Source organism: Ylistrum balloti, unplaced genomic scaffold (genome assembly GCF_031769215.1).
Source record: "Ylistrum balloti isolate Yb309-2 unplaced genomic scaffold, AGI_CSIRO_Ybal_v1 Utg370974, whole genome shotgun sequence".
In the NCBI taxonomy this organism is placed as follows: Eukaryota; Metazoa; Mollusca; class Bivalvia; order Pectinida; family Pectinidae; genus Ylistrum; species Ylistrum balloti.
The window spans coordinates 613,714-628,579 of NW_026782546.1; the positions used below are offsets into that span (position 1 = coordinate 613,714).

General features: G+C 33.1%; 1 protein-coding gene across 1 annotated transcript; it reads right to left on the reverse strand.

Moving 5' to 3' along the window:
• Nucleotides 1–481: 481 nt before the first annotated feature.
• Nucleotides 482–13,774, reverse strand: LOC132559831 (sorting nexin-19-like). The gene is made up of 10 exons (XM_060224460.1): nucleotides 12,032–13,774; nucleotides 11,530–11,662; nucleotides 10,672–10,769; nucleotides 10,404–10,529; nucleotides 9,443–9,616; nucleotides 6,613–7,048; nucleotides 6,145–6,301; nucleotides 5,253–5,437; nucleotides 4,520–4,607; nucleotides 482–1,053 (listed from the first exon to the last, which is right to left on the reverse strand). The coding sequence occupies exons 1-10, from the start codon at nucleotides 13,772–13,774 to the stop codon at nucleotides 963–965; spliced, it is 3,231 nt and encodes a 1,076-aa protein (XP_060080443.1). The 3' UTR covers nucleotides 482–962.
• Nucleotides 13,775–14,866: the final 1,092 nt, after the last annotated feature.

Genomic DNA, 14,866 nt, shown 5'->3' on the forward strand with positions numbered 1-14,866 from the left:
ACAGAGGCCCTGTGAAAGAATTACACATGTGCTGACAGTGACCCTGTGAAAGAATTACACATGAGCTAACATTCACAGTGAAAGAAATAATTACACCTGCTGAGAAATAACATTGAAAGAATGGGACATGAGTTCAGAAATCTAGATAAATTTTCATCCTTTTTTATGACTAAACTCTACAATAAAAAGACATGCACTTAGATGAACTACAAATGTGTTAACTTATGATAAAAGAATGCTTCAAATGGAAAATATAAACATATATCTCTATGATCATCAAAAATAAATAATCACAATGCATATACATTTGTGTATATGAAATAGAGGTTGAATCCTAATTATATTGGAAAGTTGAATATCACAACGTTTGTGACATTTATTAATGATATAAAGACAAAAAAATCTGTTATAATGGATGAACACAAACTATTCTCAGTGGCTGTAACTCCTGTACGAGGTCTTTTTAAGAATGTTCCCTGAATCTAAACAGACTTTCTTTTAGCAATAATTTCACATGTAGAAGGTCTCAATAAATTTAAAAGAAAAGTACTGTATTTAAACTACATGTCACACATATTACAGTCTGTATACAACTTCACAAAATTTTCCTCTCAATAATATGTTTAAATCAGTATAATACCCTGTTTACCTCAATATCAGCTGGGTCCAATTAAAATAAAATGTACAACGACATCTGTCACATGACATTTTGATTTCATGACTTACAAATTTATCCTCGTCAATATCCCTACAATCCAATACAAACACCCAGCTTCTCTTGTTTGTTTTCATTTGGTACTCAACCCAACCCTTTTTTTCAAACTCCAAACCATATTTATTGGTGGATGTTTGATGGAATACTTCTAATAACTCAACATCCATACTAAGATAGAGATTATTGTCACACATTAAATTCCTTTATAAGTTATATTGCACTTTGCCATGAAAAACATCAATTATCACTATTTTAACATATCTTCCTGGCATTCTGTTGAGGAAGTCTCAGGAAAAAGTCTTTCAATCAGATGATCCAGGAATGTACACATGAAATTTCTGTAAAGAATAAAAGAATGTGATTAATTAAAGTAGTATACTTATGAAGTACATCATATATATCAGTATTACAATTAATTTAGAACTTTACCACAATTCACTTTTAACACATAACTGTTCAGGTTGGAATCTGCAGTATTTAGCCATGAATGACTCATGGAAGTACAAAATTGTATAACAGTACAGGCCTGGTTTATACTAAATGAGAAATGTTAACATTAACAGGAAATATGTGTTAGATAGATTAATGATTTATTACAAATTAATTTCACATTATAGTGTATTTCCTTTCTTTAACAAACAAACATATCTCCAGAAATACAGATTTATCAGGTACATGTTATTGAGTAGGAAATTTTTAAAATTTATAATCACATAAAAAATTCGGACTAGAAAATGGCTATAAGGCATGAAATTAACTTCTGTTCCCCATAAGTTTGTATCAATATTTGACAAACTCTTATCTTAAGTAATAGTGACCTAAATCTTGGAACCCAAGTAACACAACTCATTCAATGTATTTTTACTTGTAGTTGATTTTTTTTACATTTTATATTATATAACTGATCTTGTACACATTTTGATATAGCTCACCTTTGTACATATTTTATCATATATCTGACGTTTGGATACTTATTAATTATACAGTTGACCTTTGTAGGCATTCTCATTACACAGAGTTGACCTTTATATGTTATTTTATTATACAGTTGACCTTTGAAGGATTTTCATCGCGACTAAACCATTAATATCAATGGTACTCTTAATCTACGAATTCATATGTCCTTGAACTGTAACAAGATACAAGAGTATCAATGAAACTGATGAATACTCCTCAAAAGCAACATTGGACCCAAAATGACAATCAGGGGCAATAATTCTGTAAACAAGTGGTTTCAGGTATCGAATTTAGTACACTGTTCATTCTCTTAGTAAGACTTATGTATAAATGAAAGCAAAGTTATGCTTTGGACATAAAACTGTCACAAAGGCTACTAACTTTGTAAATAGGGGGTTGCAAGCTCTGAATTTGTTAAATGCTCATACTCTTAGATTGACCAATGTGTATACCATGGTTCAATATCCTAGTCTTAGTTTTGATTTGGGCACAAAATTTAACAAAGGGCAATAAGTCTGTAATTAAGGGGTTAAGGTACTTTAAACATTGTCTTCATATGACCAATGTATACACCAAGTTTCAGTATCGTAGCTTAAATGAAAGTAAAGTTATGTCCTGGACACAAAAGGTTTATCAATGGGTAATATTCTGTAATTAAGGGGTTGTGAGCCTTGAATTTGGTACACTGCACATCATCTCAATAGGATCAATGTATACATCAAGTTTCATTATCCTATTTCAATTGCAAGCGTATTATGCACCAGACATGAAATTTTAACAAAAGGCAATAACTTTTTAATTAAAGGGTCTCAGGCTATGCATTTGGTACACTACACAATGCCTTAATATGACCTAAGTATAAGCCAAATTTCATGATTATTGCATAACTGTTGGAAAGGCAGATGGATGGACAAAGCCACTATTATATGCTCCCCCAACAAAAGGCCAAAGGGCCTTAATGGTCACTTGAGTCACATTGCTTCCTGTAACATGTCACAGAAATGATTTTGCAAAAAAAGTAATATAATTTTTAACTATTTTACACATAATGCAAATGTAAATTACATGTACATTAACTGCTGTCCCATGCTAAGGCTTTTCACCAAGTTTGAATTAAAAGATATTACACTGAAGATCTGAAATTTCCTAGTAGAACATCTTTGAAATTTCAGTCAATTTTACCCATTTTTTGGCCCTGCCCTTCAGCCCCTGGAAGTCAGTCAAGGTCACTATGTGCATCTCATCAAATAGCTTGGTTATATTTATTTTAAAATGTTTGAATTATTTCTGAAAGAAAATAAACAAATTTTGCTCAGAAATGTAATTTTCCTTTATAAAATATAATTAATTTTACCCCCTACTCCCCAAGTGGAAATGTGAGATCCTGGGGTAATGAAATTTATAATTTTTATAACGCATCGTAAGACACTTCCATCCCTGAAGATTATTTGGGTCTACATTAACTGGGTATTGAGAAGAAGATTTTTGAAATTTTAGTCTATTTGACACATTTTATAACCCTACCCAGGAGATCAATATGTGAATCTCATTAAAATGTCAATTAAACTAATAATTCTAACCATGTCTGAAGTATTTCCAATATTTAAATAAACAAATAATGTTCAAAATACAATTTGCCTATATAAACTATTGTAGACTTTACCCCCTCCCCTTGGGGGAATGTTAGACTCCTGGATCATGAAATTTACAATTTTGGTAAAGCGTCTGAACGCCTTTCCATCCACAAAGAGTACTTGATTCTATCATAACTGGGTATTTGAGAAGAAGATTTTTGAAGTTTTAATCAATTTGACCCTTTTTAGTACCGCCCCTCAAGCCCTTGGGGGTCAGGGACCATATAATGTACACTTCTGGTGCACATTTAGCCCTGGAAGGTTTTTTTTAAGACTTCATTGAAATCTGTTTTCCAAATGAAGTTGAAAATGTTAAAATTTTATGATGCATGATAAAAGGTGATCACAATAGGTCACCCTGAGACTTTGTTTCAGGTGAACTAAATATTTTCAGGGAGTATAAGTTTGCTTATTAAGAAATATTTAACCATGAAAGTGTCCACTAAAATGTAATTTCTTAAAACTCCATGTCCACTAAATTGTTATGTTTTGAAAAACCAATAGAATTGAGCCCCACAAAAATATATGATTTTACAGCATATATGTGATCTTTGTACACATTTCTATATAAAGCAGATCTCTGTAAATATCTTATTTTATAGCTGACCTGTGCAGGAATTTACTTATATATATATGACCTTTTTATACATTTTTATTATCTAATTGAGCTTTGTATACATTTTCATTATATAATTGAGCTTTGTATACATTTTTATTATATAATTGAGCTTTGTGTACATTTTTATTATATAATTGAGCTTTGTATACATTTTTATTATATAATTGAGCTTTGTATACATTTTTATTATATAATTGAGCTTTGTATACATTCTAACATATAATTGAGCTTTATATATATTTTTGTTACATAGCTGATCTCAGTACACTTTTTTGTCATAAAGTTGACACTTGGAACAATTTTATTATACAGCTAATCTTTGTTAACATTTTCATTATAAAGTTGACCTTTGTACACATTTTTATTAAACTCTCTATAATATGAAGTCGTTAGAGTGATAACAGGCCTGGGAATTGAATAAAAAGTCACTCGTAAATCACTGTTCTTTTACTGAATATATTTGGAATGAAAATGCTTCTCAATGAAATAATATTTTCATATATAAAATGTTTCTTATCTTATATATCATTTTTCATTTAGTGTTCACAAACAAAAGAAATGGTCTTGTGTACTTAAAATGAAATCTAAGAATACCTATTCAGCTTCTGGTGTTCCATAGACTCTATGATCTCATCTATGCTGAATTGGTAATCGTCTGCTCCTACAAGCTGTTTCAGAACGTCTACAATAAATAAGATTCAATACTGATCTTTGATGTCATTTTCTATATTCATGCATCTGTAAGATATCTTTAGTTCATTGAATATATAAAACAGTAATAATAGCATTTTAGAATGAACTTTGGTGAAGGTTTTACATAATCACCAGAGGCATTGATAAATGAATACATACTAGGTCATTAAAATGTAGCCTCGACAAAATACCAGTTTATCACATATCACATTTTCCCAACAGAATAGTTTCAAGCTTTTAATTCATATTAAGATCAACAAACAGATCACTCTCAGTAACATGCTATAAAGCTCTGACACCCTCAGTTCACCCTTTAGATTCAGCTGGTGCTCTGATCACCATAAACTTACTTTTGATAAGTACTGGTAACATGTGTATCCATTGTTGACATTCCAATTAAAACGATTCCTAGTTTATGATTTATATTAAAGATAAGGCTCTTAATCTGAAATCATTGACACAGAAAGACATGTACCTATCTGATTTCTTCTGAAAACAAGATTTTGTATCACTTACATTAAGTCTGTGATAATTTTGTATATGACACATTGGCAGACTATTTCACATTTTTACAATACGATGTTTTAAGCAACAAGATATTTTACACATTACAATATTGAGATGAAGTAACAACCTGGGAAGAACTCAGCTAAACACCTCCTGGCTTGCTCCTTGGTGGCTGCTTTCTGTTTGTCCGTTTTGACCTTTCTTCCCTCCAGGGACAACTGTCCATTAGGCCAGAGTGTTTCTCGCAGGGTTCTAATATAGAACACACACATTTGCTCTGTTGTCAAAGTATCCAGCTCCATCATAAGAAACCTAAAAGATTTCACAAATAAGCACAGAACTTTCTTTAGTATACCTGTTATCAACTTAACAATACCTCAAAAAAATGGCTTCTGATGAAGGTAAAGTTATTTGTTGCATGATGAGGACTTTGATGATTAATGTTATTGAACTTGTGATTCAAAAACCTTTCACATGACTTTCTCAACACAAATTTCTTTTTATCTTCAGACTGATGATTAGAAAATATCTGTGATAAAAATAATTAGAAATTATAGGTTAAGCATGTCCACACTTTAAGCTCAAATTAAGCTCCATGTAAGGGTAGATGGGAAACTTTAACATGACACAATTAATTAAGAAAGTACAATTAACTACACACTGTAGATGAAATTCTGAATCTGAAATATGCGTTGGGATGGCAAGTATATTCCAGTTATGGTTTTGAAAACACAAATGCTTTGAGAAATTTTCAATTTTCCATGTAAATCTGAAACCCAAGTTAATTCACCTGTTTCTTAGTAAGAGGTTTACAGTCACCTGTTTCTATATTTCAATTAAACAATGTGATAAATCATCACCTTGAAGAACAGTACAAGCCAGGTGTTTAGTAAGACTGACCACTAGAGCTTACTGCAAAGAATAGTACCAGCCAGGTGTTTAGTAAATCTGACCACTAGAGATTGCTTTGAAGAGCACTACCAGCCAGGTGTTTAGTAGGACTGACCACTAAGGCTTACTTGTGAAGGGCAGTACCAGCAAGGTGTTTAGTAAGATTGACCACTCTGTCCCTCGTCACCCAGCAGTCCCGACCCTGTAAAGTCTGTATGGCAAGATCTATGACAGCCACAGCCAAAGCAATGTTGTCTAAATGGCCTTTGTTACCAAGAATGTCTTCTGAAAAATAAAGAAATTCCATATCACTGAACTCAGGTTAATACTTCAGGCTGTTACTCAAAAGTCAAGAGTAATACAATAATCATGTAAAATCATACTTTATATGATACACTGATCAGTTATTGTTTTCATGCATTTCAGGTACTTTTATTGAATGTAATGATTTATTTTTAAATGTGTAATTTCCTGTATGTATTGCCTTGATCCTTTTTAATGATTTTTTCACCAAACAAACTAATTCTATAAAGTTTCTTACATGACAATTTATGAAAAACTTTTTTTCAGACTTTATCTGATATATACACTGATACCTGTTTCTCCTTCTCTAGATGTTTGGCTACACTCCATTAAAGGATCCACTTTCTCATCGTCTTGGCTGTCAGCAATTTTGTGTTTGGAGTCAATTTTAATGTTTCTAGTAGTTATTTCATGTTCTTGTGATGAAGAAATGATTGTATTAGTAGATGCTATTTCCCTCTCAGGACTAGAATGTTCACCTATCATCATCTCGGTTTCTTCTGTGACTTCATAAGCTGATTCTTCTGGTGAGAATGTGGTGCGAGATTCATAAATCAGCTGTTCATTACTAGACCCATGGCTAGCAGTGGGCTTGGTCTCTGTACCTGAACCAATTTTCCATTGGGCTTGTTCCTTGTTTATTGGTGTAGTGGGACTTTCCATTTTGGAACAAGCCTTATTGCATTGCTTCCTGATGTATTGGTTCAATTTTCCATGTAAATCTGAAACCTAAGTTAGTTAACTTGTTTTTTAGGAAGAGGTTTACAGTCACCTGTTTATATATTTCAATAAAACAATGTGATAACTCATAAATTAAAATACCATCTTTTATTTCATTGTTTTATTCTATAAAAATAAAAACACAGTGACCCACACCTCTAATCTTGTACAAAACCTTTTTAATTGCAAACTGGTCAAGGATGACCTTTGACGTTTTACCATGACCAATGACCATTAAAATCCAATTGTGTGGAGACCTCAATTTTGTAAAGCTAGGTGGGATTCTGAACTAAATCTGTTCAAGGTCCTGAAATATCTTGGAATCAAGGTTATCATGAATGCACAGAGGGATGGATGGGAGGGGCCACTTATATACAAAACCACTAATTGATTACTGCATACCTTCTTACCAAAGTGGGAGTAGTAATTACTATTTACATGAATTAACTGAACCTATAGATCAGTCTGAATGTTTAAAAGATTTCTATGTTAATGTTAACATTCAATCATCAGAATCTATGAGCTTTATAACACATATGAAGATGTTGTACAAAAAAATCTGTATTTCCACCTACAGGTACATTTATGTACGATCATTAATTGAGGATTTCTTCATATAAAATTTGAAGGTTGACATTGAAACAAATTTGGGATTAAATGTAGAACATGTATTGTCCATCTTGCACCATATATCATTCAGTTAGTCTCATTGTATAAACATACTAAGAACAATCTAATGTAAACTTGTAAACAAAATGCTAATTTGAAAATACCAAACAAACCTATTTGCATTATATCAATCATTAATCAAAGAAGCTGAAATATGATAGGGTATAACAATTGATAATAAATTTTAGTAGTTGTAGGAAAATTACAATTATATGTGTTGGGGAGGTAGATTTCAAGCTAATTCAAACTTTAACTTTGTTGATATAACGCATAGTGACAAAGATCAATTACCATGCAGTCATGTCAGAAACAGTTCTTTTAAAATAGCTATTAAACAAAATTAATTAGCCATTTACACATTTTGGTAAGTTGGATTCATGATAAGTTTCTGCCTTTCAAAATTATGTTAATCCTTCCTACTGTGTGTCTAGGGTAACCTTGTGTTTAGTCCATGAAACAGTCTTAATTCAAGATTATTTAAATATTTAGATATTTTTTCATCTCAGATATAGTTTCAGTATTTGATACAGACATCTTCAAACAATTCTTACATATTAAAGATATGTCACATTGTTATAACAGAATTTTTGCCTGGATGAACAATACCAAATGATTGTAAAAATTATTTCCATTGTTACAGCATTTATTCTAGGTAGAATCATGCATTGATACTTGAAATTTTCCTGCTACTAACTATCAATTACACAGACCAGCAATGTTTTGGGCTAACAAAACTGTCAACTCATGTGACTGGAGTGACTAATATTCAAGAAAACTTTGGTTTTTGATCAAACTTGAATGGCAGCTATTGTTACTGATATTTCATAAGTTATAACTACAGCAAAACATGTTTATAATAAATCTCTGGGGACAATGAGAACCAGTTTGTTATATAAATGGTTTGTTATACACAAATTTATGGAAAAAATATTGTATGATTCGTTTTGAAGAAATAAAGAAAAAACTGGACTAACAACAGCACTTTCCCCACAAAGTGAACACACAATAATACATCTTGTTTTAAAATGTCCAACCAGCCAGTGTTGGATTTGAAGTCTGTTTCTCAAAGTTGTTTTGCGAATTTTCCGATTTTGCTAATAAAACAGGCCCAAATAACAGAATATTTTGATTCCTTTTTTCTATAAACCTTTGATTATAGAGCATTTTCAACAGTTTCGTACGTACACCTTTCTGCTGTTTCCTGCTCGGCGATAAATTAAGGGCCAAGCACTGTTGGAGAATTTCAGTGTGAATTTTCAAAATTTTACTGAGAGTTGATGCTGGAATTCAAAACTTGGCTGCAATTTTCTTTTTCGTTATGGTCCCTTTGTCAACTTAGTTTTAAGAGTCATCACCTTTCTCTTACGAGAAAAAACCAAAGCAACTAAAATAGTACATGCTGTTTTATCATTTGATACAAAGAGTTCAGAAACCCCTAATTCTAAATACAATAGAATACCTGAGCTATATATAACAACAACTAACTTTATTTATAACTACCTTACCTGTGTTTGTCACTTACCTACGTTACATGGTCACTAAATAGCAATGATATTTACCGAAGTGGACCTAAATGCTTTTTTATTAAATAGACATTAATTTGCTATGAGAAATTCTTAATACATTTTGAAATTTCCATACAAATGAAAGGACACTTGTTGAACAATGTTATGTTAATAGCCATAAATTTGCCATAAGCATGTTTTTTAACAAACATGTTTTACTGTACCTTACCTGACTTTCAGCACTGAAATCCACATTGATCAGGTCCAGGTCTTTTGCCGGCTTTCCTTCTTCTTCTGACACAGAGCTATCTTTCTTGCCTGGTAATTTTGGTAACACCTCTTGGGCTTTATTTGAAAGCTCACCAATTTTATCAAACACATCAGACATGGTTTTTACAATCATCTAAAATTGTAAAAAAACAAGTAAAATAAAAGAAAGCAAAACAAGAGGCCCATGCGCTTTAATGGTCATATGATTATAAAGACCCATATATGATATATTTATAACAGCAGTAGTACATGTAATAGGAAAAGGTATTAAGTAATGAAAACAATTTTGAATGTTCTAGCAGTAAAGGCAAAAAACACTCCTCATTTCTGTTTCTCAACATTCCCATGAAATTGCGGTTCAATTACAGGAATGGAACTTGAGAAGAATGTGTCTCATCAAGATAGAGGCCTAATTGGATTTCAGCATGAACTGAAAAATAACACTATTTGATCAGGACAATTTCAGATCATTTCTGACAAATTTCAGCTGAATCTCAATAGTCAAACTTGCAAAGTATTGTGAAATAGATGCTGTTCAGGGAAACTATGATTGTGCGATCATGTTACAAAATGGTTGCCATCGCTGCCATATTGAAATTTAGATAAGCTGAAAAATAATTTAACACTAACATTCTCACCAACTTTCAGCTGAATGGCATCTGTTGAATTTGAAAAGAAGTTTAAAATGTAGGAAGTTTATGCACAGCAGCAGGCAGACAATAATGGATGAAACACAATGGCTATAGTTCTTCCTAACCCTTTGGGTCAGATAACCTAACAATCAAAACCTCATTAAATGCACATGCTGAATCAAAAGATCTTAATATTGGCAGCTTATACTTGTGAGAAAGCAGCATCTTGTTTTGCCTCTTTCAAATCAACTTACTAAGTAAGATACAGTTTGTAAAAAAGACAATCACCTTGTCAATTCTTGGTACTGATATTTCTGGAGCCTTCCTAACAAATGCTATATGGCCATCCCCTTCATAGGCTAAGAACTCCTTCAGCTCTGATCCATTGCATATGTCAAGCTTTTGAATCAATGACTGCAAAAATTAAAATCACATGATACCATGGCATGATTTTACAGCATAGTATAAGGACTCATCAAGAATAGTTTGACAATAGGTCACTCAGTAAAATCTAAAACATCACACAAAATATACATGCTTGTATGCATTCATTTACCTTTAGGAATGCCTCTAGACTCTTCCTGCGACCTTCAACACTCCTCTTATCCATATTTCCAAATGGCAGAGAAAGCCATCTTCTTGGTCCCTTAACATCTGTCACAATTATATTCCAAACAGCAAATGAATTTCACATAACATAACCAAAATATAAAATATCAACCTCGGGTGAAAAATTTAGAGAATCAATGTAACAGGTTCTCATTTCACTGGATATCTATGTAACAGTGAAATAAAAACATGTTATTTTAAGTAGAACCTTCAGATCACTTCCATCAATTGTGAAGTACAGTGCATAATTTGTTTGTATATACTAACTACTAACACTTTTCAATATGTATTACATATAATAAGGTCAAATAAATATATTATGGGTGATTGAGTGGCACTGTGCTAACACATTCTCCTTTCACCTAGCCATCTGGGGTTCGCCCAGTGCACACATGAAAAGTATGGGATCACCATGTCTGACCACATGGGTTTCCACCTGGTACTCTGGTTTCCTCCAGCAGTAAGATCCTCGTATGCTTCCATCCGAGCCAACAAGAGTGATTAATATCAGCTAATAGCTTGTTTTGTAATGCTTATTAAACAAAGTTTAGATTCATATAAAGAAATTTTGTTTGTAATCTCATGGGGAAGAAGGAAATGAAAAAAACAAAAGCGAAGATATTGGTGTTGAATGAAATAGTTTTTCTAACTGAAAAGGTATTTATTGAAAGAGTCAGACATACACTAAAATATGAATAAGAGCAATGTTGCACAAGACCTTGGCAAATGTAATGTGAATGAACTGTTACTTAATCTTGTATACATGTTTGTATAGATACTAAAGTAAACAAAACAGTTTTCTCACCCTTTAAACTTTTCCTATATGCTTCATTATCCTCCAGACGAGCTTGCAGATTCACAAACTCACGAAATCTTCTTTTTACACTTCTGGTACGTAGTTCCAAGGAATGAGTTTCTGTGCTGTACAATGCATCATACTGAAAAATATTGTACAAGTACATGAACACACTTTAAATAAATCATGAAGGTTTATATCAAATTTTGTAACTTTGGTTTGCATCAAAACTTGTTCTTAAAGTCATGATTCATTAGTTTTACTAGACTATTCATATTTTAAAACCAAACAGGATGAGGATGATACAAACTGACTGATTCAAATTCCTACATACATTCTCAATACATGACAAGAGATTGGTGACAGCAGCTTAGTTCCTCTTTCACTTTCAAAAGACAGATGTCAACAAGCTATTTCAATATGTTATTTCTTTAAAACCAATATAATTACTTATTTGAACCTACATCTGTGTTTTTTATCACTGATCTGAAATGTAAATGGAAAGACATACCTGTATATTGTATAGGGTATACTGTGTAGAACTTCTCATTTCCTGTCTTGTCTCAGTGTCTGTAATAGACACATCCACAAACAACATATTTGGAAGTTCAAGCTGTTCCAAATTGTTAACCTCAACTTCATTGCTATCAAGGAATACATGTACCTTTGATGAAATTTCATCATCATCGGTAGCACTACTCTCTGCACTAAAGTCCTCAGGGTCAGAGATCCTTGAGGCTGAACCAGTACCAAGGTCACTAGGACAACTACGTGCTAATGTAGGATGACCTCTATCACAGTATAAAGAGTTTCCATGTTTCACAGTTCCAAAACTCTTCATTGTATTTTCCTCTCCATAGTCATATAATTGGTCTTTCCTCTGATCAGACATGTATGAATCATTCACACATTGAAAATTCTGCAAATCATGAGCGCTTGATGTTGAGCTTGATCTTCTCATCCCTCTGACATCTGACCTGAGTGAGCAACTCCCAGGTAGATTGCACTCGGATAACCCATATCTATCTGGATCCATTCCATCTGCTTCTTTCTGTTGGTCAGATATGACAATTTCAACCTTATTCTGGAAAACATTTTGATATGCAGCCATTTGATTACTTTCTAGATTTTCATCCACTAGGCTTTCTGATGTTTCATTGTCTTCTAGAGAGCATATCTTCTCATCAGAGAGTATCCTTATTATGCATTCATACAAAAAATCAGAGTCAGAGAGACGTTCTATCACAGGTAAAAATATATTGCATGTAAAAATCTCAACAAAAAGTAAATATGAGGTATTGCAAATGCCAAGGTGACCAGGAAGAAGTTGAGACAGCAATATCTGAACCACTGATCTGAAATACATAATCTCATTTTCCACTCCCCAAACTGCTGAATGATAGGAGAATTTTATTTCAAATGCCTCCTCCACAGAGTTAATTCTACGCGAGGCATATAGCTGTTGACTTGTTGATGGCCTTCGTTGACTCAATCGTCTTCTTGGTTGAGTTTTATACAATGTGCGAGCTACTTGAAACATGCGAAGATGTTGCCTATAATGCAGAAGAATATCAGTTAATAACTTGTAGGTATTCAGCTTTTGGAATCTTTGACATAATTCAAGAAAACATGTGTTGATAATTTCATGTGTTTCCTCCAAAACACTATCACTGACAGAGGAGAATGTACCATACCAAGGTTCCACAAAGTCTTTGGAAACAAGGCCTGAGAACACTTGCACCTCATCCTTCCATCCACAAGCACCCATTTCATCTCTAGCCTTTATACCTCCTGAAAGCACCCAGACGTCAGTATTTTCTTTCTCGATAGCCCTAATGCGTTCAGCGTCTCTAAGCGTGTCCTCGTAATGCTTTTGCGTATCGTGAAACTCATCGTCCACACATGTCTTTCGCAAGCCAAGACCTTTGTTGTTATTCGGACTTTGATTAGTTTTTAGTATCTTCACAAGTCGGAAGATGTGTTTGAACAATATTTGGTGTCTAGTAGCGAAAATCAAAATTGAAACACCGAATGAGAAATTGGTTTTAACAGACGACAGAACATGACATGCGATTGCAGAAGAGATAACCGCCAAAACGTAAACAAACACAACTGTTAACAGACGAGCATAAAATATGGAGGCAAATCCTACAAAGAAGGATATTATCACTATTTTCTGAAAAGACGAAAACCTGTTATGGTATCCATAAATGTCTTTGATATGACGCCATGTCTGTTTGACTTTTTGATCCATTCTTATTGTAGCAAACAGTGAACGTAAGTGTCAAAATGGTTATCATCATAATTTTTGTGACAGGAGGTCGCCATACTTGTATCCCGCAGCAAAATCAAGCCCGATCATGTGACCGATCACATGAACATTTATTATAAAAAGAACAAAAATAACAAAATGTCAATTTGAAGTATACAAAAACTGGCATCCAACGCAGCGATGCTACAAGCACAACGATTTGTGAAAAAAAAAATCATATAGGTGTAAATAGAAGGGAGGTAACTCTCAAATACACGAAATGCCTAATGTACACATCGATATCTGTTGATATATAAGTATGTTGTGATGTTTTTACAATATTTGACGTTTAACACTAGCGGTGATGACACTATTGTCATAAACATGTCAGACACTGTAACAATCATTCATTATATGTTGTTTTTGGCTGCACTTTGAGTTTAGATATAGTATGTGTAACCGAGGTTATTATTTATTTCAATATCTCCGTTTGGATTCGAACCCTGGATCCCGGGTGAATATCTCTCTTGTTGAGCGGTATTTTACCAGGGTTACATAAAAACATACCTTTCTTTTTAGTTATAAACAGTACAGATTCATGCCAAGAAGATCAGCAACTCTCCACCTCCTTAATTACTGACTTTGGTAAATGGGCTGCTGCATTGGAAGAACAATACTTGATTCATAATAATTGATTCATCATCTACTAAGCCCAAGGCAATTTGGATTTACCACGGGACTGGACGGATATCATAGAAAGCAGGGGCGATTTAGCCATATGTGTGTGACTTTATGTAGGTGTTTGATAAAGTTCCACACATATGGCTGTTAAAAGAAACTGGCAGGATATGGTATAAGTCAGAAAGACGGAAAATGGATACAGGACTTTCTAAGTAACATATGTCGGCATGTTATTGTAAACGGCCAATCATCAAAAACACCCTGTAATTAGTGGTGTTCCTCAGGGAAGCATTCCTGAACTAAAATTATTTGTATTATATATCAATGACCTCCAAGAAATACCAACGTTTTCACTGCCAATATTCGCAGATGATACAAAATTATACAGGCAGTTAAAAAGCGAAGATGTTGAAG